Genomic DNA, 23774 nt, shown 5'->3' with positions numbered 1-23774 from the left:
AGTGAACAGAGTCAAGTGATAAGCGACCACATCAGAGTCTAGGGCCAGATCTCATACTGTGTTTCAGGTTATGCTAAAGGCTTTACATTTTATTCTGAGCGATATAAGAAGCCACATGAGGGTTTTAAGCAGAGGAATGTGATTTTGCACATATTTTCAAAGGCTCACTCTGGCTGCTAGGTGTACCCTGAGCTGGTTGATGATGGGGACACACGGATAAAAGATGAGAGACAACTTAAAAAACTCTTATACTTATGGGCCAGAGAGGATAGGGGCTTGGACTGGAGTGGGAATGGTGAAAAAAGGCTAGATTTTAGATATACTTTTTACACATAGCCAACAGGATTTGATAATGGCTTGCTTTGGGATGTAAAAGGGGAGAATTCAAGGATGAGGTCAAGGTTTGTGGTTGGAAGAAAAGAAGAGCTGTTCACTTGATAGGGGACGACAAGGGAAGAAGCAGGCTGCAGTGTGGGTGAGGGACTCAAGGATCCAGTTTTGGATGTGTTAGTCTGAGATGCCCACTAGTCATCTGAGTGAAAGTATCACGAGGTAGTAAGAAATAGCAGTTTGATTTCAGGCTAAGGATCATGGTTGGAGGGCAAAGAATGAATGTAAACAGAGTTCAGAGGTACTTCTCCATTTAGGAATTAAGAAGATGGGAATGGAAAAGAGGTTGAAGCTGGTGAAGTAGAAGGAAGATCAAAAATACCCTCAAAAGTCTTTGGGAAAAGGTGTTTCAGGAAAAAGGCCACGCTGAATTGTTTCAAATGCTGCTGCAAGATCACAAAAGATGACTGGAAATTGGCCACTGGATTAACAAAGTGGGAGTCATCGAAACCCCTGACAAGGGCAGTTTTTGAGAAAATTTGATTAGAGTGGATTCAAGAGACAATGAGAGGAAAGAGAAAAAGTGAAAGTAGGCAATTCTTCCTGGAGTTTTGCTATAAATGGGAGTAGTAAAATTGAATGGCTGTGAGTTGAAGGGTGATATAGGGTCAAGAAAGATCAATTACAAATAACAGTGATATTTACTTTAAATACCCCAGTTAATTTAACTCCTAACTAGATTCCTTGAGGATCAAACTTTCTATTTCTTTGCATTTCATATAATGTTCAGTACACTATTTTAGGAATAATAACATGAAGAATAAATAATATGCTTTTTAATTTAATTACTTTATTTTTGGCTGTGCTGGGTCCTCGTTGCTGTGCTGAATTTTCTTTAGTTGTGGAGAGCAGGAGCTACTCTCTAGTTGTGGTGTGTGGGCTTCTTTTTTTTTTTTAATTTAAATTTATTTTAATTGGAGGCTAATTACTTTACAATATTGTATTGATGTGGAGACTCTTGTTGTGGAGCATGGGTTCTAAGGCATGCAGGCTTCAGTAATTACGGCTCCCAGGCTCTAGAGCACAGGTGCAATAGTTGTGCAGACAGGCTTAGTTGCTCCGAGGCACGTGGGATCCTTCCTGATTAGGGATAGAACCCGTGTCTCCTGCATTGGCCGGTGGGTGCTTTACCACTGAGCCACCAGAGAAGCCCAAGAATAACTACTATTAGTTAAAGGCTTACCACTTGCCAAGTTATTATTCTAAGCATTTTATATGCAACCCCGTATCTAGTCAACGTAACAGTCCTATTAATATATTTTAGATTAGAACACTGAGGTTTGGAAATGTTAAATAATACTTTTATGGACTTGAAAACAGATTGGTTTAACTCTACAACACCTGTTATAGAATTCAGTTTCGTTGAATTGTGTCCCCTCAAAAAAGTTATGTTGAACTTCTAACTCCAAATGCTGCTTCAGAACATGACTATATTTGGAAATAGAGTCATAACAGATGTTATTAGTTAAGATGAGATCATTCTGGGCTACGGTTGGCCCTGGTGTCCTTATAACAGGATGGTGTATGAAGACAGGAAGAATGCCATATGATGCCACAGGCAGTGACTGGAATGTTGCAGCTGCAAGGAAAGAATGGCAAGGTTTGCCAGCACGTCGGAGAAGCTAGGAAAGATTCCTTCAGATTTCAGAGGGAGTATGGCCCTGCCAACACTTTAAATGTGGAGTTCTAGCCTCTAGAACCGAGACAATAAATTCCTGTGGCTTGAAGTCTGTGCCAGTTTGTGGTACTTTTGTTATGGGAGCCCTAAGCCCTAGGAAGTGACTACAACCACACATCACCTTCTACACTGAAGACACATATGTAAGTTGCATGTGTATTTGCTAATTGATCAAAATGAACCTCTGAATAAAGAACTTGAGTTTGCCATTTTGCTTTATGAGATCCTGAAAAAAAGTGAAAGTGTTAGTCTCTCAGTTGTGTCCGACTCTTTCAGACCCCATGGACTGTAGCCCACCAGCCTCTTCTGTATATGGAATTCTCCAGGCAAGAATATCAAAGTGGGTAGCCTGCATTGCAGGCAGACTCTTTACCGTCTGAGCCACCAGGGAAGTCCTTTATGAGATCCTAGTTAGCATTAAGAGAATTTTAAAGATAACCATTTTTTAGATGGTAAAACATCTAAACATCTTTATCAAAAACACCATATTTTAATACATTAAAATTGTACATCTTCATAAGGAAGATGTCTACGAAATCTAGAATAATTTTTGCAGATTGAAGATAACTTACCCATAAGAACATTATGAATAATGCTGTTTTGTGATAATCTTGATAGATTTCCAAATTCTGTAGTTGTTTGTAAAACTCCAGTATCTGTGAAATTATGATAATAATAGTAGATCCTATGTTTGTCCCATAGTAATAATTCTGGCATTGCTGAATATAGGAAATATGGAATTAAAAAAGTGTCTATACTGACATTTAATGCAAAGTCTTGGAATACCCACTGTACTGTATCTTCATTGTGTATCACTAGGTAAATTGTTTTGGAGGTGTTACATATAATGCAGTAATTTAATAACAAGGCAAGTTCCAAAGGGTGTCCTGTATACTCAACATTATGTATAGTCAGAGTAGCAGTTGGTGACATATGTAGAAGTCCTTTCAGTTTTTCAGTAGTTACTATTTTAACAAATTTAAGACGAGCATATCCAAGATAAACTTCATTTTCTGTCCAGATTGCCATGTTGCTTCTTCTTTCTTTATCCTGTGACAAAACAGAAAACAATTAGAATATCTTTGATTTTAGAGAGGGTGCTAACAGTTCCTGTCTTCTATTTTGCAACATTTAAAAATAAAACACAGTGACTACTAAAGGTTTAATTTGTAATGTATTTCTGAACAATACTTCAGACATAGAAGTTACATGGAAATATATTACACATAGGTATAAAAATAAATTATTCCAGTAATTTTATTCTTTTGTATACGTTTTCTATCAATAGAAATAATTAATTTAAATTCTCTTTTAAAGAGAAATTAAGAGCATTAGCCTTCTCTTTTCTTATGTATTTATCTATCTGACCAAGAGTGTCCCTTAGACTTTGATGTTTACTAAGGTCAAGAAATAAGGATATTTCAAACATTATTTTTGGAATTCCAACTTCCTTTGTTAAAGAGAAGAGAGAACTTAAAACCTGAGACAATTCAGTACTACCCTTTGATGGACACTGTTAGAGGGGAAGACCACCCAGAGATGCTGTGTCTGAGATTCAGTGGGTGTAATTTCATTTAGGGAGCCAGGTATCCCCTTTCCTCTGTCTCCCCTCCCCCAACTGGTTCTAATTCTTAAAGATTTTTACTTAAAATGGAAGTTCTATGTCCATGGCAATCAACAGAGTCTTTTGTGCCTATCTTGTCTCCCAAAATAAATAAATTTGTACATTTATTTAATATGCAAATATTTGGTCTATACTCAAACAGTATGTAGAAAGAAATCGAACTGATAACTAAAAAAAAAAAAAAAAAAAAAGAGAGATCATCTGGGGTAAAAAGACATTTTACCAAATGAAGATTCAATTTAAAACCTAGAACTTCTGTTGCTGAAAATGAGTGTGAAACAATTCTCAACAAGGAAATAGATTAGAAACAAAATGAGCCCTTTATAGAAAAGACTCACAGCTATTCTCACTATTCTTGGCAGAGGGATGGGAAGGGGAATTGGTCATAAACATGATAGATGGGAACTCCAGTGAGCCCCAGCCATGTAATGAGATTATACCTACCCAAAACTCTTTCCTATAGATCTTCACTTAGTGCTTGGGTATAGTAAGCCATGGTCTTGGGGCAGGACAGGAAAGTGGAGCAATCCCTCTGATGCATTCATGGCCTCTCCCAAATATAAAGCAGTAACCTTCTGAAGACAGGGAGGGGACAGGCACCAGGGCAACAAAGCTGAGAGAAATCTGTCAGCATTCTGGATGCTCAGTTACCGTATACAGGAAGTGGGATAAGAGAGCCAAGACAAGCTCTCCTTCTGACATAAACATGGACTTCACTGAGAGTATAAAGCAGTCTCCATGCAAGGATTAGGGGCAGGAAAGCAGGAGAGAGAGAATTCTCCCAAGGCAAGAAAATCCTGGGGCTGATGAGAAAGGAAAGAGAAATCCTCAGTGATTAAAAAAAAAAAAAGCTTGGCAGCAGAGATGGCTCTTTTAGGATTTGGAAAGCTAGTGACTCAGTTACAAAGTATGAAAAGATCTCTGGAATCTTGTCAGTGCTGAGACTCCAGGCACAGCAAAAAAGAAAATTGCTGTGATCAAACACTGAAAATCTAGTGGAAAGACAAGCAAGAATGCAGAGATGGGGAATTACAGTTAAGATATGTAGATGATTAAAAAAAAAAACAAGACCAGAATAGGGCACCTCCCTGGTGGTCCAGTGGTTAAGAATCCACTTGCCAGTGCAGGGCACACAGATCCTGTCCCTGGCTCGGGACGATCCCACATGCTGCGGAGCAACTAAGCCTGTGTGCCACAACTACTGAGCCTGCGTGCTGGAACTACTGAAGCCCACATACCTAGAGCTGCGCTCTGCAACAACAGAGCCACTTCAGTGAGAAGCCTGAGCTCTGCAACTAGAGAGCAGCCCCTACTCACCGCAACTAGAGAAAGCCCACGTGCAGCAACTCAGACCCAGCGCAGCCAAAAATATATTAAAAAGAAAAAAACAAAACAGAATGGAAATGCTAGAAATTAAAGATATGATACCAGGAATAAAGAAATTACTAGATGGATTTAAGAGTTAACTGAGAATAGCAAGAAGGAAAGAGCAGTGAATTTGAAGACAGGTTAATAGCATGTATCCTAACTGAAATACAAAGAAAAAAAATCAGGACATCTGCCCATATTAAACAGTCTCATATATATGTTTCTGGAATCCTAGAAGAAGAGGAAAAAGAGACTGGTGCAGAAAAAGTATTTGAAGAAATAATGTTCAAGAACATCCAAAAATTAATGAAAGACCTAATCCCAGAAATCCAAGAAGCTCAACTGAACCTCAAACAGGATAAATACAAAGGAAATTACACATAAACACATAATAAAAATGCTGAAAACCAAAGATAAAATGAAGGATCTAAAGGAGCAACAAGTAAAAAAGACACATTATATACTTGAGAACAATGACTGGAATAATGGCTCACTTCTTAACAAAAATGATGAAAGCCATAAGATAACCAAGTGTCTGTAAATTGCTCTAAAAACAACTGAAAAACAACAAACCCACCTATCATTATATAATTCTGTATTTGGTGGAAATGAAGGTAAAAAATAAAGACACTTTCTGTTCTGTTCTGTTCAGTCGCTAAGTCATGTCTGACTCTTTGCGACCCCCTGGACGGCAGCATGCCAGGCTTCCCTGTCCTTCACCATCTCTTGGAGTTTACTCCAATTCATGTCCATTGAGTCAGCGATGCCATCCAACCATCTCATCCTCTGTTGTCCCCTTCTCCTCCTGCCTTCAATCTTTCCCAGCATCAAGGTCTTTTCCAATGAGTCAGTTCTTTGCATCAGGTGGCCAAAGTATTGGAGTTTCAGCTTCAGCATCAGTCCTTCCAATGAATATTCAGGACTGATTTCCTTTAGGATGGACTGGTTGGATCTCCTTGCAGTCCAAGGGACTCTCAAGAGTCTTCTCCAACACCATAGTTTAAAAGCATCAATTCTTTGGTGCTCAGCTTTCTTTATAATCCAATTCTCACATCCATACATGACTACTGGAAAAACCATAGCCTTGACTAGATGGACCTTTGTTGGCAAAGTAATGTCTCTGCTTTTTAATATGCTGTCTAGGTTGGTCATAACTTTCCTTCCAAGGAGTAAGCATATTTTAATTTCATGGCTGCAGTCACCATCTGCAGTGATTTTGGAGCCCCCCAAAATGAAATCTCTGTTTCCATTGTTTCCCCGTCTATTTCCCATGAAGTGATGGGACCAGATGCCATGATCTTAGTTTTCTGAATGTGGAGCTTTAAGCCAACTTTTTCACTCTCCTCTTTCACTTTCATCAAGAGGCTCTTTAGTTCTTCTTCACTTTCTGCCATAAGGGTGGTGTTATCTGCATATCTGAGGTTATTGATATTTTTCCCGGCAATCTTGATTCCCGCTTGTGCTTCTTCCAGTCCAGCATTTCACATGATGTACTCTGCATACAAGTGAAATAAGTAGGGTGACAATATACAGCCTTGACATATACGCCTTTCCCTATTTGGAACCAGTCTGTTGTTCCATGTCCAGTTCTAACTGTTGCTTCCTGACCTGCACACAGATTTCTCAAGAGGCAGGTCAGGTGGTCTGGTAGTCCCATCTCTTTAAGAATTTTCTACAGTTTGTAAAGGCTTTGTCATAGTCAATAAAGCAGAAATAGATGTTTTTCTGGAACTCTCTTGCTTTTTCCATGATCCAGTGGATGTTGGCAATTTGATCTCTGGTTCCTCTGCCTTTTCTAAAACCAGCTTGAACATCTGAAAGTTCACAGTTCAAGTATTGTTGAAGCCTGACTTGGAGAATTTTGAGCATTACTTTACTAGTGTTTGAGATGAGTCGAATTGTGCAATAATTTGAGCATTCTTTGGCATTGCCTTTCTTTGGGACTGGAATGAAAACTGACCTTTTCCAGTCCTATGGCCACTGCTGAGTTTCCCCAATTTGCTGGCATATTGCATGCAGCACTTTCACAGCATCATCTTTTAGGGTTTGAAATAGCTCAACTGAAATCCCATCACCTCCACTAGCTTTGTTCATAGTGATACTTCCTAGGGCCCACTTGATGTCACATTCTAGGATGGCTGGTTCTAGGTGAATGATCACACCATCATGATTATCTGGGTCCTGAAGATCTTTTTTTGTATAATTCTTCTGTGTATTCTTGCCACCTCTTCTTAATATCTTCTGCTTCTGTTAGGTCCATACTATTTCTGTCCTTTATTGTGCCCACCTTTGCATGAAATGTTCCCTTCGTGTCTCTAATTTTCTTGAGATGTCTAGTCTTTCCCATTCCATTGTTTTCCTCCATTTCTTTGCATTTATCACTAAGGCTTTCTTATTTCTCCTTGCTGTTCTTTGGAACTCCAAATTTAGATGGGTATATCTTTCCTTTTCTCCTATGCCTTTCACTTCTCTTTTCACAGGTATTTGTAAGCCCTCCTCAGACAGCCATTTTGCATCTTTGCATTTCTTTTTCTTGGGGATGGTCTTGATTGCTGGCTCCTGTAGAATGTCATGAACCTCCATCCATAGTTCTTCAGGGAACTCTATCAGATCTAGTCCCTTGAATCTATTTGTCACTTCCACTGTATGATCATAAGGGATTTGATTTAGGTCATACCTGAATGGTCTAGTGGTTTTCCCTACTTTCTCAATTTAAATTTGAATTTGGCAATAAGGAGTTCATGATCTGAACCACAGTCAGCTCCCGGTCTTGTTTTTGCTGACTGCATAGAGCTTCTCCATCTTTGGCTGCAAAGAATATAATCAATCTGATTTCAGTATTGACCATCTGGTGATGTCCATGTGTAGAGTCTTCTCGTGTGTTGTTGGAAGAGGGTGTTTGCTATGACCAGTGCATTCTTTTGGTAAAACTCTATTAGCTTTTGCCCTACTTTATTCTGTACTCCAAGGCCAAATGTGCCAAATGTGTCCAGGTATTTCTTGACTCCTACTTTTGCATTCCAGTCCCCTATAATGAAAAGGACATCTTTTTTTGAGTGTTAGTTCTAGAAGGTCTTTTAGGTCTTCAAAGAACCATTCAGCTTTAGCTTCTTCAGCATTACTGGTAGGGGCATAACTTGGATCACTGTGATATCGAATGGTTTGCCTTGGAAATGAACAGAGATCATTCTGTCTTTTTTGAGATTGGACTCAAGTACTGCATTTGGACTCTTTTGTTGACTATGATGGCTACTCCATTTCTTCTAAGGGATTCTTGCCCACAGTAGTAGATATAATGGTCATCTGAGTTAAATTCACCCATTCCAGTCCATTTTAGTTCACTGATTCCTAAAATATTAACATTCACTGTTGCCATCTCCTGTTTGACCACTTCCAATTAGCCTTGATTCATGGACCTACATTCCAGGTTCCTCTGCAATATTGCTCTTTACAGCATTGAACTTTACTTCCATCACCAGTCATATCCACAACTGGGTGTTGTTTTTGCTTTGGCTCCATCTCTTCATTCTTTTTGGAGTTATTTCTCCACTGATCTCCAGTAGCATATTAGGCACCTACCGACCTGGGGAGTTCATCTTTCAGTGTCCTATCTTTTTGCCTTTTCATACTGTTCATGTAGATAAGCTTAGGAAGAATTCAAAACTTTTAAAATATTCTGCATTCCAACCAAGATCTACATTTTTAGTGGCATTTATTTCCAGATTTTTTTTTTGTTCCATACTGATAGAATCAGCTTCTTAATTTCTATGAAAGCCAATAGGATTTTAATTGAAGTGCTGCTTTTCTCAAGAATTCTCATTGTAACAATATTGCATTTTTTCCACCTATGAACAAGATACATTTTCATACATTTCAACCGATGATACATTATACATGTCTTTTACTTCACTCAATAATATTTGTAGTTTTAAAGTATATATATTTGTGAGTCTTTTATCAGGTTTATTCCTAAGTATTAATATTTTAAATTCTATTTAAACAGTATTTTTAAAATTTTCAATTTATGATTGTTCATTTATATGTTTATATCTTTCATATACAAAATTAAATTGCTATATAAATATGCAGTTGGTTTTTTTTTATATTGATCTTACATACTGCAACCTGGTAAACACATTTATTAGCCCTGTAACTTAAAAAAAATAGATTTCATAATCTTTTCTATGTCTAAAAGTGTTTGAATAAAGATAGTCTCCTTTTCAATACAGATTCCTTTCATTCATTTCTTAACTCATTGCATCTGCTAGAACTGTCAGTACCAAGTTGAATGGATGTGGTGTGGGCAAACATTAGCACCTTGCTCCTTATGTTAAGCAAGAAATGGGAGAAAGGAACAAAGGAGCAAATGGTGTTAATAAAAAATGAACACCAAATGGTAGGTTTAACCAGCAACAGCATTCTTACATCAAATCTGAGCAGAGTAAATAACAGTCTTTTACCATTGGACAATGGTAGCTTAAGATTTCTTATAAATGTTCTGTGTTAGGTTGAGGAAGTTCTCTTTTATTCTTAATTTGCTGATTTTTAAAATCAATTGTGTATACTACATTTTGTCAAATGATTTTATATGTACCTATTGAGATGATCATATGAGTTTTTAAAATTATTTTTTAATAAGGTGAATTAAGTTGATTGATTTTCTATTGCAAGTCACTCTTTTATTCCTAAGTTAAACCCACTTGGTCATGATGCATTTTCCTTTTTACATATTTTTAGATCTGGTTTACTAACACTTTGTTCATAGGTTTTAGATCTTTGTTAATAAGAGATATTGGTCTGCAGTTTTATATCCTTATCATGTGTTATTCTTGGTTGTGGTATCACATAATGCTGGCCTCACTGAATAAATTGGGAAGTATCCTCCTTGTTCAGTTTTCTGAAAGATTTTAGAAATTGTGGCATTTTTAAAAAAAAAATATAGAATTCACTGGTGAAATACTCTTGGCGTGAAGTTTTCTCTGTGGTAAGGTTTTTAAATAACAAATTCAATTTCTTTAATTGATATGGGCGTGTAGCTGTTACATATGTCATCTTAGGGAAGCTCTGGTAGCTTGCATAAATTTGTTTTAACTTTGTACTCAGAGTTGTTTGACTTGGCCCCACTCTGCAACAGGTTCGCACCAGCCAAGAGGCCACCTGAGCCATGCAGACGGCTACACAGAAACCCAGCCCTGTCCTCCAAGGGGTTGCAGAGGCCCCGCATCTGCTGGGCCACACAACCAACTGAGCAGAAAGCCTACCCTGCTCTCCAATGGGTGCACAGCCACCGCCCAAAGGGCAGCCTCACAGCCAGCTTGGCCAGGTGCCAGCCTCACTGATCAGCATGCCCATTACTCAGCCCCACCATCCACGTCAGGGGTACCACTAAAGAATATAGTTCTGGTAACCAAAGGGGTGTGCTGCTGGGCCTCAAAGACTGTCTCCTATGTAAAGCTACTTTTACAAGTTCAGGAGACACAGCTGACCTAGCTAACACATAGAAGTAAACAGTAAAGAACTGGGAAAATGAGGCAGACAATTATGTTCCAAATGAAGGAACAAGACAAAATCCCAGAAAAAGAATTTAGCAAAGTGGAGATAAGCAATATATCTGATAAAGAGATCAAGATAATGAACACAAAATGCTCAATGAATTTGGGAGAGTGAATGAATATAGTAAGAATTTCAACAGAGTTAGAAAATATATAAAAAGAGCTAGAGCAGAGGAATATAAAAGCTAAAATGAAAAACATTCTAGAAGGTACTGACAATAAGATTAGATGATACAGAGAAATTAATCAGTGGTCAGGAAGACAGAGTAGTGAAAACCATATGAACTGTCCCTTTGGGACAACATCAATGCAACATCATACTAACATTTGCATTATTGGGGAGAAGATAAAAGAAAGGAGAAGAGAGAAAGAAAGGAGCAGAGAATTTATTTAAAGAAATAAGAGCTGAAAACTTCACTAAGTTGAGAAAAGAAACAGACATCCCGGTCCAGGAAGCACAGAGGGTTGCCAAACAAGATGAACACAGAGACAAAATATAATTAAAGTGACAAAAAAAATTAAAGATAAAGAGAGAGTCTTAAGAGCAACAAGAGAAAAGCAACAGTTATAAATAGGGGAACTACCATAAGAGAATTATCTGACTTTTCAGGATAAACTCTACAGGCCAGAAGGAGTGGCACAATGTACATAAAGAGATAAAAAGAAAAAAACCTACAACCAAAAATAGCTGCTGCTGTTGTTTAGTCACTAAGTCACATCCAACTCTTTTGCAACCCCATAGACTGTAGCCCACCAGGTTCCTCTGTCCATGGGATTTCTCAGACAAGAATACTAGAGTGGGTTGCCATTTCCTTCTCCAGGGATCTTCCTGACCCAGGGATTGAACCCACATCTCCTGCATTGGCAGGCAAATTCTTTATCTCTAGGCCACCTGGGAAGATTAAACAGTTCGGTAAATATATCTAAATGTGCGGGTATAATATACATATATATGTAATCTTTTACTAACCTTTAATAAATAGTTGATCCAACACCACTTTCTTGATGTAATGCCAATAATTCCACCATCAGGAAGATTTGCATTGCTTCCCAGTCTTGTAAATGTATTATAATTTTTTAAGTAGAGAATACCATTTATTAAAAAAAATATTCCATCCCGTGATAGGGTCACATCAGACACATTGTGTCTTTCATCTTCAGTCAGAATATTTGGAGGCACTCTGATTCTGGTCCAAGTATGGAATGAATCATTTGTCTGAAAGGTCTCCATGTCAGCTACTACCACAACAAACGAAGGAACACAAGCAGCCCAATTTGCTATTAACTGACTACCCCGTGGTGAAGATATTGGTAAAAACCCAGGAATCTCAGGTATTGTCAACAAAGGAAAAGTCAGCAGGAAAAGACTATTTGCAATAAAGCAGTCTTGAAAAGCCACTTGATTTCCTCTAACCTCTTTTAGCACATCTCTTGTTGTCATTGGTACCGAGACATACCATTTCCTAAAAAGAGAAAAATAGAAAATATAAAAGTAAAATGCACCCCCTCCTTCTTCTCATCCATCTTGCATGGTTCTGGCATCATCTTTTTTAAAAATTTATTTTTTATTGGGGAATAATGGCTTTACAATGTTGTGGTGGCCTCTGCCATACATCAGTGCAAATCAGTCATAATTATATATATATATATGTATCCCTTCCTTCTTGAGCCTCCCTCCACCCCCGTCCCCCATTCCACCCCTCTAGGTCATCACAGAGCACCAGGTTGAGCTCCCTGTGTTATACAGGAGCATCCCACTAGTTATCTATTTTACATTTTACATATTTTATATTTGATAGTGTATATATGTTAGTGCTGCTTTCTCAATTTGTCCTACCCTCTCAGTCCCCTGCTGTGTCCACCAGACCATTATCTACAACTGCATCTCCATTGCTTCTCTGTAAATAGTTTCATCAGTACTGTTTTTCTAGATTCCATATATATGCATTAATATTTCTTTCTGACTTACTTCACTCTGTATAACAGGTTCTAGGTTCATCCACCTCATTTATCATCTTTTATAAAAATTTTTATTTTTATCAACGTAAGTCGGGTAAAACAAAACAAATAATATTAAAACGCTACCACGGCCCCATTTCTCTTCATTCCTCACTTTATAGTTACCAAAAGAAAACAGTTTTGATTCTTGCAGCTCTTTGTTCTGAAATGTCTCCATTATCTCAAATAAGTATTCTTATACTGCTCTCTTAATATGTAATTTTGTTCATTATTGGCTTCTTATATGACACACCAAACTATTTCTGCCTCATAATATACCTACCTGTACATCTCTTTTTTCAAGTTAATATTATGCTGTTTAGCTAAATTTATAGTATTTACATTGTTATTTAATATATACATACTGTTAACTACTGAGAAAGTTATAATTAAGTTTTCCTATATGTATATTTACAATATTTCCCATAAAGTTAATAATTTCACTTAAAAATGTGTTCAGTTTTCTAAGTTTTCCAGTAGATAATTAAAATGGTGCTCCATAATATTTTCCTTGTGGTAAATGCAGAGGTAACCTAGTACTTCTTTCCTGAAATTTTCTTTCTTCATTCCCTGGGTTGAAGTCACCATTTACTGGGTCCAATGCTTGGATCTTTCTTGTTTTGTTAAACACATTTTTTAGCACCTCTCTGATAAAGGGTGTGTGAACATAAAATTTTTGAGACTCTGAATACCCCAAAATATCTTTATTTTACATTAACTGGCAAGATAATTTGGCTAGAGACTTCAAAATTTTGAAGGCATTTTCTCCAGCCTTGCATCTTCAGCTTTACTAATGGGAAGTCAGACGACACATTGACTCTTATTATTTAAATGAGGTGCCTTTCTATAAGTTTTTAAGATTGTCACTTTTTTTCTTCATATTATAAAATTTAACAGGGCTGGGTCTATCTTTTGAAGTGGACACACAAATGTATTTGTGAAAACAAGTACTCTGATATGTATCTTAAAACTTAGGAGAAGTTCTAAGGAGAATTTCTCAGCAGGGCAATTCAGGACACATCAGTTTATAGGATGTTCAGTAAATGCTTCTTGAGTTTCCCATTTCCTCAATGAATATACACTCGGTTGGTGGTGATGGCATTCTGCCCACTCAGAATGAGGTCCTGCCAGGTGAAGGAAACCCCACGTTGGGGCAATTGAAGGGATGTCATCAAACTTCTATGCCCTAAACCATGGCACCATTAAACTGGACCCAATTATTGCTTTGGGCAAGCCACACCACTGACTCTAACACTGGTTTCAAGCACCAGTTGGTCTTTTCAAATCATCAGTATCATTTTGTTATTGTCCACTGACTATATAATAATCTCGTATAAGCAGCCACAGAACAATTATGTACTGGTGACTATTTTGTTTGATTGGATAATTGGTTATCTACGAGGTCTAGGAAGGACCCAGGACTGAAGGCCTGGCCGAGCATACTGAGCTTTTCAGGTTTCCATGTCTATCCTTTTGCTTTCAAACCTTTGATTTTTTAAAAAAAATTGTGACTACATTTATACACGTTTCAAATTCTTCTCTTCTTTCTCATTTTATAGCATCTTAGTCACCTTTTATATGTATAATATCTTCTCTTATTTCTGTGTACACAGTATATTTTTTTGTGAACTTTCTTTTGCTTCCTGCTGTGTGCTGTGTCCTCTGAATTGATTTGTTCTGTTTATTGATTTAGGTCTCTGAATCTGTTCGAAGCTTTCTGTAATTGGTGGTCCTTTAATATTTAATATTAAATGTCCTTTAATATTTAAGGGAGAAGCAGAAACAAGTTATGAGATACCTCTGAGGTATACCTCTTGTTCCCATTGTGCCTCATTCTGCTTTTCCCCTCCTGATTCCAAATTTGTTATCTTAAGTAGTTATAACTTGTTAATTCAAATGCTTTCAGGAGGAGATATGCTAGGTTTCCTGGAGAAGGCAATGGCATCCCACTCCAGTACTTTGCCTGGAAAATCCCAAGGATGGAGGAGCCTGGTAGGCTGCAGTCCATGGGGTCGCTAAGAATCGGACACGACTGAGCGACTTCCCTTTCACTTTTCACTTTCATGCACTGGAGAAGGAAATGGCAACCCACTCCAGTGTTCTTGCCTGGAGAATCCCAGGGACGGGGGAGCCTGGTGGGCTGCCGTCTATGGGGTCGCACAGAGTCGGACATGACTGAAGCGACTTAGCAGCAGCAGCAGCATGCTAGGTTTCCATATTCAGGGAGCACGATTGCAGGTACCCTAGGGAATTTCTATTCAATATTCCCTTCTGCAAGCTCCCAATTAACAGAATTTCTGTGCTCTATGAAGTCAGTTACCAGTTTCTCTCTCTGCTTTCTATTTTCTGTGCTTGCTTAAAAACTACTTAGAAAATTCAGTGGCCCATACATTATATTCAGGAAAAAGTTCAAACTATTCCAATACTTTAATGGAATCTTAATCTTTCCCCCTATTCAGTTTCACATGCCACATTATATTTCAGGTGTTCTTGTTCAGTCACTCAGTTGCGTCCAACTTTTCTCAACTCCATTGACTGCAGCATGCCAGGCTTCCCTGTCTTTCAACCATCTCTTGGAGTTTTCTCAAACTCATGTCCATTGAGTCGGTGATGCCATCCAACCAGCTCATCCTCTGTCATCCCCTTCTCCTCCTGCTTTCAATTTTTCCCAGCATCAGGGTCTGTTCCAATGAGTCAGCTCTTCACATCGGGTGGCCAAAGTATTGGAGCTTCAGCTTCAGAATTAGTGCTTCCAATGAATATTCAGGATTGATTCCCTTTAGGATGGATTGGATTGACCTCCTTGCAGTCCACAGGACTCTCAAGAGTCTTCTCCAACACCACACTTCAAAAGCATCAATTCTTTGGTGCTCAGCCTTCTTTTTTTTTTTTTTTTAATTTTTTTATACATGTGTTCCCCATCCTGAACCCTCCTCCCTCCTCCCTCCCCATACCATCCCTCTGGGTCGTCCCAGTGCACCAGCCCCAAGCATCCAGCATCGTGCATTGAACCTGGACTGGCATCTCGTTTCATACATGACATTTCACATGTTTCAATGCCATTCTCCCAAATCTTCCCACCCTCTCCCTCTCCCACAGAGTCCATAAGCCTGTTCTATACATCAGTGTCTCTTTTGCTGTCTCGTATACAGGGTTATCGTTACCATCTTTCTAAATTCCATATATATGCGTTAGTATACTGTATTGGTGTTTGTCCTTCTGGCTTACTTCACTCTGTATAATAGGCTCCAGTTTCATCCACCTCATTAGAACTGATTCACATCCACGCATGACTACTGGAAAAACCATAACTTTGCCTAGATGGACCTTTGTTGGGAAAATAATGTCTCTGCTTTTAAAGACTATCTGAGTTTATCATAGGTTTTCTTCCCAGGAGCAAGTGTCTTTTAATTTCATGGCTGCAGTCACAATCTGCAGTGATTTTTGGAATCCAAGAAAATAGTTTGTCATTGTTTCATTGTTTCCCCATCTATTTGCCATGATCTTTGTTTTTTCAATGCTGAGTTTTAAGCCAACTTTTTCACTCTCCTTTTTCACTTTCATCACAAGATTCTTCTTCTTTGCTTTCTGTCATAAGGGTGGTGTCATCTGCATATCTGAGGTTATTGATATTTCTCCTGGCAGTCTTGATTCCAGCTTGTGCTTCATCCAGCCTGGCATTTCGTATGATGTGTTCTGCATATATTAAATAAACAGGGTGACAATATACAGCCTTGATGTACTCCTTTCCCAATTTGGAACCAGTCCTTTGTTCCATGTCCAGTTCTAACTGTTGCTTCCTGATCTGCATACAGATTTCTCAAGAGGCAGGTCAGGTGGTCTGGTATTCCCATCTCTTGAAGAATTTTCCAGTTTGTTGTGATCCACACAGTGAAAGGCTTTGGCATAGTCAATAAAGCAGAAGTAGATGTTTTTCTAAAATTCTCTTGTTTTTTCGATGATCCAGCAGATGTTGGCAGTTTGATCTCTGGTTCCTCTGCCTTTTCTAAAGCCAGCTTGAACACCTGGAAGTTCTTGGTTCACGTACTGTTGAAGCCTGGCTTGGAGAATTTTGAGTATCATTTCGTTAGCGTGTGAAATGAGTGCAATTGTGCTGTGGTTTGAGCATTCTTTGGTGTTGCCTGTCTTTGGATTGGAATGAAAACTGACCTTTTCCAGTCCTGTGGCCATTGCTGAATTTTCCAAATTTGCAGGCATATTGAGTGCAGTACTTTCACAGCATCATCTTTTAGGATTTGAAATGGCTCAACTGGAATTCCATCACCTCCATTAGCTTGTTCGTAGCGATGCTAAGGCCCCCTTGACTTCATACTCCAAGACGTCTGGCTCTAGGTGAGCAATCACACCACCATGGTTATCTGCATCATTAAGATCTTTTTTGTATAGTTCTGTGTATTCTTGCCACCTCTTCTGCTTGTGTTAGGTCCGTACCATTTCTATCCTTTACTGTGCCCATCTTTGCATGAAATATTCCCTTTGTATCTCTGATTTTCTTGACGAGATCTCTAGTCTTTCCCATTCTGTTTTGTTGTTTCCCCCTGTTTCTTTTCACTGTTCACTTAGGAAGGCTTTCTTCTCTCTCCTTGCTATTCTGTGAGCTCTGTATTCAGATGGGTTTATCTTTCCTTTGCTTTTCATTTCTCTTCTTTTCTCAGCTATCCGTAAGGCCTCCTCAGACTACCATTTTGCCTTTTTGCATTTCTTTTTCTTGGGGATGGTCTTGATCACCACCTCTGGTATAATATTATGAACTTCCATCCATAGTTCTTCAGGTACTCTATCAAATCTAATCCCTGGAATCTATTTGTCACTTCCACTGTATAATCATAATGGATTTGATTTGCGTCATACCTGAATGGTCTAGTGGTTTTCCCTACTTTCTTCAATTTCAGTCTGAATTTGGCAATAAGGAGTTCATGATCTGAACCACAGTCAGCTCCTGGTCTTGTTTTTGCTGACTGTATAGAGCTTCTTCATCTCTGGCTGCAAGGAATGTAATCAGATTTCAGTGTTGACCATCTGGTGACGTTCATGTGCAGAGTCGTCTCTCATGTTGAAGAGGGTGTCTGCTCTGACTAGTGTGTTCTCTTGGCAAAACTCTGTTAGCCTTTTCCCTGATTCATTTTGTACTCCATGGCCAAACTAGCCTGTTACTCCAGGTATCTCTTGACTTCTTACTTTTGCATTCCAATCCCCTATGATGAAAAGGACATCTTTTTTTTGCTGTTAGTTCTAGAAGGTCTTGTAGATCTTCATAGAACTGTTCAGCTTCTTTGGCATTAGTGGTTGGGGCACAGACTTGGATTACTGTGATATTGAATGGTTTGCCTTGGAAATGAACCGAGATCATTCTGTTGCTTTTGAGACTTTGTTGACTATGAGGGCTACTCCATTTCTTCTAAGGGATTGTTGCCCATTCCAGTCCATTTTAGTTCACTGATTTATAAAATGTCGATGTTCATTCTTGCCATCTCCTGTTTGACCACTTCCAATTTACCTTGATTCATGGACCTAACGTTCCAGGTTCCTATGCAATATTGTCCTTTACAGCACTGGACTTTACTTTTACCACCAGACACAACTTTTACCACAACTGGACATTTTTTCCACTTTGATTCAGACTTTTCATTCAGTAGCATATTGGACAGCTTCCGACCTGGGGTGTTCATCTTTCAGTGTCACATCTTTCTGCATCTTTATACTGTGCATGGGGTTCTTAAGGCAAGAATGCAGAAGTACTTTGCCATTCCTTTTTCCTTCAATATTATGCTTGTGAAATACATTCATGTTGATTTGTGTTGCTGTGTTTATTTCTCACAGCTGTATAATGTATACATTCTATAGCATAATTATGCAAGAGACTGTATCCATTTCTCTATGAAAGGAAATTAGAGTTTCAGATTTTTTCCTTTCAGAAAAATGCTGCTACAAATATACTTTCACATATCTCTTGATTCACCTGTGCATGGGTTTCTCTAAGGTAACCACAGATGTTGAATTGCTCAACCATTGGATATATGCATCTTCAATTTTGTCTGACAATGTAAAAATATCTTTCAAATTGGTTGTGCCAATTTATACTTCTGCTAGCAATGTATGTAAGTGTTCCCATTGTTGCACATTGCTATGGTGTGAAATGTGTGTTTGCTCAGTATTCATATATTGAAATCCTAATGCCCAGTATAATGGTTATAGTGGGGCCTTAGAGAGGTAAGTAATGAGGATAGAGCTCTCATAAGTGGGATTAATGCCCTTGTAAAAGAAACCCAAGAGAGCTCTCCAGCCTATTCTGCCATGTGAGGATACAGTGAGAATTCTGACACCCAAAAGAGCGCCCTCAATCAACCATACTGCCACCCTGATTTCAGATTTCCAGCCTCCAGAACTGTGAAAAATAAGCTTCTGTTGTTATAAAATCACCCAGCTTGTGGTATTTTGTTACAGAAGGCTTTATAGACTGACATGTTTTCATTAATAACATTATAAAATATTAACATATTTATCAGTCTCTGTGTGTAAAATGGTCCTTTTTGGGCTATTAATATTTTTCTCTATCAATAAAGTCAAACATCATTTCATGTACCTATTAATGAGTGTTTATCAAATCTTTGATTTTATAATTTGAGATACTTTTATCAATTATAGAAATTTTTTATCCTGAGGCAATAAAAGTATTATCCTATCTCTTTCTAAAAGTTCTCAGCTAAGCCTTTCACATGTATGTCTTCTGAAGTTGTTTTATTATTATCATAATTATTATTAATCTGAGATTATTTTAATGTATGATATGAGGTAAGTACTAAGCTTCCCTGATAGCTCAGTTGGAAAAGAATCTGCCTGCAATGCAGGAGACCCCGGTTCAAGTCCTGGGTCAGGAAGATCCGCTAGAGAAGGGATAGGTTACCCCCTCCAGTATTCTTGGGCTTCCCTTGTGGCTCAGCTGGTAAAGTATCTGCCTGCAATGTGGGAGACTTGGGTTCAATCCCTGGGTTGGGAAGATCCCTTGGAAAAGGGAAAGGCTACCCATTCCAGTATTCTGGCCAGGAGAATTCCCTGGACTGAGTCCATGGGGTCGCAGAGTCGGACATGAATAAGCAGCTTTCACTTTCATGAGGTAAGTAATATATGGAGGTAAAAATAAAGCTTCATTCTGTCCCTATTGAGATGACATGCAATTTTCTCCTTTAATTTATTAATGTAATAAATTATGTTAAAACATTTAAAATATTATACTAAGCTTGCACTTCTGGTATAAATCAACTTGATTATATGTCATTTCTCTTTTCATATATTATTGGGTTTATTTTGCTAATATTTTATTCAGAATTTTGCATCTAGGTTCATAAATGACATCAGCATATAAGTTTTCTTTCTCATATATACCTTGCCTGAATTGGCATATGCAAACTTGGTAACTTCATTTTGCAAGTTAGGATTGAAATTGTCTGTGCTAGTGCTCTCTCGCCCTCCTTAAAGACTGTTAAATACTGATTAAGTTTCTTCATAGTTAAAATATTGCTCAACTCCTGTATTTCCTTTTGAGTCATGTTTGAAAACTACTTTCTAGAATGTTTTTTCTTTAAGTTTTCAGATGTATTGGTCTATAATTGTTTATGTATTTGTTCCATCATTGATCTTTTTTCAAGAATGTAGATTAGTCTTTCCACATTTTTTCACATTCCTGGTTCATATAAACCCTTTTATCTCAACTCAATGCCTCCTCTAAGATGGTATCTAAATGTATTTCTCTCTGTATTATCATTTAGTATAGTTTTTCATAGTTCTTGATACAATACGTTATTTACATATTTACTTGTTAATTATCCATTTCCCATGTTAGAATAATTTGAATTCTTGAATTCCCAATTAAAATTTGAATATAGAAGGTAGGGAGCTTGACTGTACCCCTAGTTTTAACAGTAGCTTGATTAGTACTGTTAATTTTGCTGAATTAATTTGAAATTTGCTGAATTAATTGTGAAAACCAACTGATATACATGTTGCCAAAAAACTAAATTAAATCTATACTTATTCTGTATTACTTACCATAAAGTTGAATTTCTTTGTTTAATTAGCTTGCCATATAACTTATTTTGTTTTATTAAAGTGAAGTTGACACACAACATTATGTTCATTTCAGGTGTACAACATAGTGATTTGACAATCAAAGTAATAACACAGTGATCACCATGATAAATTTAATAATCATCTGTTACCACACAAAATTATTACAGTATTGTTGCTATATTCCTATACTGCATATTATATCCCTGTGAATTATTATTATCCCTGTGTAATGACAGGTTTGTACCTCTTAATTCCCTTTGCTTATTTCATCAAAGTCCCCACACCTCCCACCCCCTGGCAGCCACCGGTTGGTTCTTTGTAGCTATGTCTGTTTCTATTTCACTTTGAGTTTTAGATTTCACATACAAGTGAGGTCATACAGTATTTTGCTTTCTTTGTCTGACCTACTTCATTTACCATAATACTCTCTAGGCCCATCCATGCTGTAAATAGCAGGATTTCATTATTTTTTACGCCTGAGTTCATTGTGTCTGTGTGTGTAACCCGTCTTTATTGGTTCATCTACTGATGGATATTTAGGTTGCTTCCATATCTTGGCTATTGTAAATAATGCCGCAGTGAACACATCTATCTTTTCAATTTAGTGTTTTTATTTTCTTAGGGCAAATATCCAGAAGTGGAATTGCTAGATCATATGGTAGTTCTATTTTTAATTTCTTGAGGAAGTTCTTCCATAGTGGCTATGCCAATTAACATTCCCACCAACAGTGCGTGTTGTTCAGTTGCTCAGGAGTATCTGACTCTTTGTGACTCCATGGACTGCAGCACACCAGGCTTCCCTGTCTTTTACTGTCTCCCGGAGTTTGCTCAAACTCATGTCCATTAAGTCCATGATGCCATCCAACCATCTCATCCTCTGTCACCCCACTCTCTTCTATCATTCCCAGCATTACAGTCTTTTCCAGTGTCAGTTCTTCACATCGAGTGGCCAAAGTATTGGAGCTTCAACTTCACTATCAGTCCTTCCAATGAATATTCAGTGTTGATTTCCCTTAGGATTGACTGGTTTGATCTCCTTCCTGTCCAAGGGACTCTCAAGAATCTCAAGTGTCTTCTCCAGCACCACAGTTCAAAAGCATCAATTCTTCTCCACTCAACCTTCAACTCTCACACCCATAAATTACTACTGGGGTCATGTACTACATGGAGTGCACTACATATATTTATTATATGGAGTGCATCAGGGTTCCCTTTTCTCCATATCCTTGCCAACATTTGTTATTTTGTCATCTTTTTGAGCATCAAAAAGATGGTATCTCATTGTGGTTTTGATTTGTATTTCCCTGAGTATTAGTCATATTGAGCATCTTTTCATGTGTCTATTGGTCATTTATATGCATTCTTTGGAGAAATGTCTTTTCACATCATCATCCCATCTTTAAATTGGATTTTACTTGATATTGATTTGTATGACTTCTTTATACAATCTAGATATTATTGATCATTTCCTTTTCTGTGCAAAGTGTTATACCATCTAGATATTAGCTTATTAGATATAACACTTGCTAATATCTTCTCCAATCAGGAGTTTGCCTTTCCATTTTACTGATGGTGTCCTTCTCTGTGCAAAAGTGCTTTAGTTTGGGAATTACCTAGTGGTCAACTGGTTAAGTGGTTAGGACTCGGTGCTTTCACTGCTATAGGCCCAGATTCAATCCCTGGTTGGGGAAACTAAGATCCTATAAATTGGGTGGCATGCCTCTTCCCTCCCTGGCCAAAAAAAAAAAAAAGAAAAGCTTTTGATGCAGTCCATTTGTTTGTATTTGCTTTTGTTGTCCTTGCCTGAGACCAAACCAGGAAAACACTACCATCACAGAGCACAGTCCTTACGTTTTCTTCTAGGAGTTTCATCACTCCAGAGGTTATACTTTAGTCTTTAATCCATTTTGAGTTTATTTTTATATATGATGTAAGAAATTGGCCCAGTTTTATTCTTTTCTCATTGTATATTCTTGTCTCCTTCACTGTAGATTAATTGACTGTATAAGTGTGGGTATATTCCTGGGTTCTCTATTCTGTTCCATTGACCTATGTGTCTATTTTTGCACCAGTATCATACTTTAAATGACTATAACTGTGAAATGACTGTTACTATAATGCTGTTGTATAGTTTCAATTAGATTGTGATTCCTCCAGCTATGTTCTTATTTCTCAAGGTTGCTTGGGTATTCAGGATCTTTTGTATTTTCATACATGTTTTAGGATTATTTTAGTTCTGTAAAAAATGCCATTGGTATTTTGATAGGAATTGCACTGAATCTGTAGAGTGATTTGGGTAGTATGGGCATATAAAAATATTAGTTTTTTCCAGTTCACGAGCAAGTAATATGTTTCCATTTATTTGTGTCTTCTTCAGTTTCCTTTATCAGTGTCTTATACTTTTCAGAATACAGGTTTTTAACCTTCTTGGTTAAATTTATTCCTATGTATTTTATTCTTTTTGATGCAATTGTAAGTGGGATTGTTTTCTTAATTTCTCTCTGTCATAGTTTTGTTACTAGCATATAGAAATGCAACAGATTTCTATATGCTAATTTTATTTTCTGCAACTTTACTTTTTTTTTTTAGCTCTCATAGTATTTTGGTAGGATCGATAGGATTTTTAATATATAATACCATGTTATCTGCAAACAGTTTTACTTTTTCCTTTCCAATATGGATTCATTTTATTTATTTTTTTACTGTCTGATTGCTGTGGATGAAAATTTTTATACTATGTTGATGAAAGTGGAGAGACTGGACATCTTTGTCTTATTTCTGATCATAGAGAAATGCTTTCAGCCTTTCACCATTGAGTATATTAGCTGTGGGTTTGTCATATGTGGCCTTTTTTATGTTCAGATATGTTCATTTGGGCTTCCTAGGTGGCTCAGTGGTAAAGAATCTGCCTGCCAATGCAGGAGACATAGGTTTGGTCCTTGGTTAGAATATCCCCTGGAGGAGGAAATGGCAACCCACTCCAGTATTCTTGCCTGGAGAATCCCATGGACAGAGGAGCCTGGCAGGCTACAGTCCACAGGGTCTTAAAGAGTTGGACACAACTCAGACTGAGCAC

The 23774-nt window shown here is 37.7% G+C and overlaps 1 protein-coding gene across 1 annotated transcript in view; it reads right to left on the bottom strand.

Moving 5' to 3' along the window:
• The window catches only part of CATSPERE (catsper channel auxiliary subunit epsilon), a 160021-nt gene that overhangs the window by 64121 nt on the left and 72126 nt on the right, over positions 1 to 23774 (bottom strand). Inside the window, exons 9-10 of the mRNA XM_086344924.1 lie at positions 11583 to 12075; positions 2641 to 3118 (exon numbers count right to left, since the gene is read on the bottom strand). Coding sequence (XP_086201050.1) covers positions 2641 to 3118; positions 11583 to 12075 — 971 coding nt within the window. The remainder of the gene's footprint in view (positions 1 to 2640; positions 3119 to 11582; positions 12076 to 23774) is intronic.

Source organism: Bos grunniens, chromosome 16 (genome assembly GCF_055505025.1).
Source record: "Bos grunniens cultivar Pamir isolate PY7600 chromosome 16, Bosgru_T2T1.0, whole genome shotgun sequence".
Lineage (NCBI taxonomy): Eukaryota > Metazoa > Chordata > Mammalia > Artiodactyla > Bovidae > Bos > Bos grunniens.
Note: the sequence above shows the minus strand (reverse complement) of the source record. Positions and strands in the feature narration are given on the sequence as shown.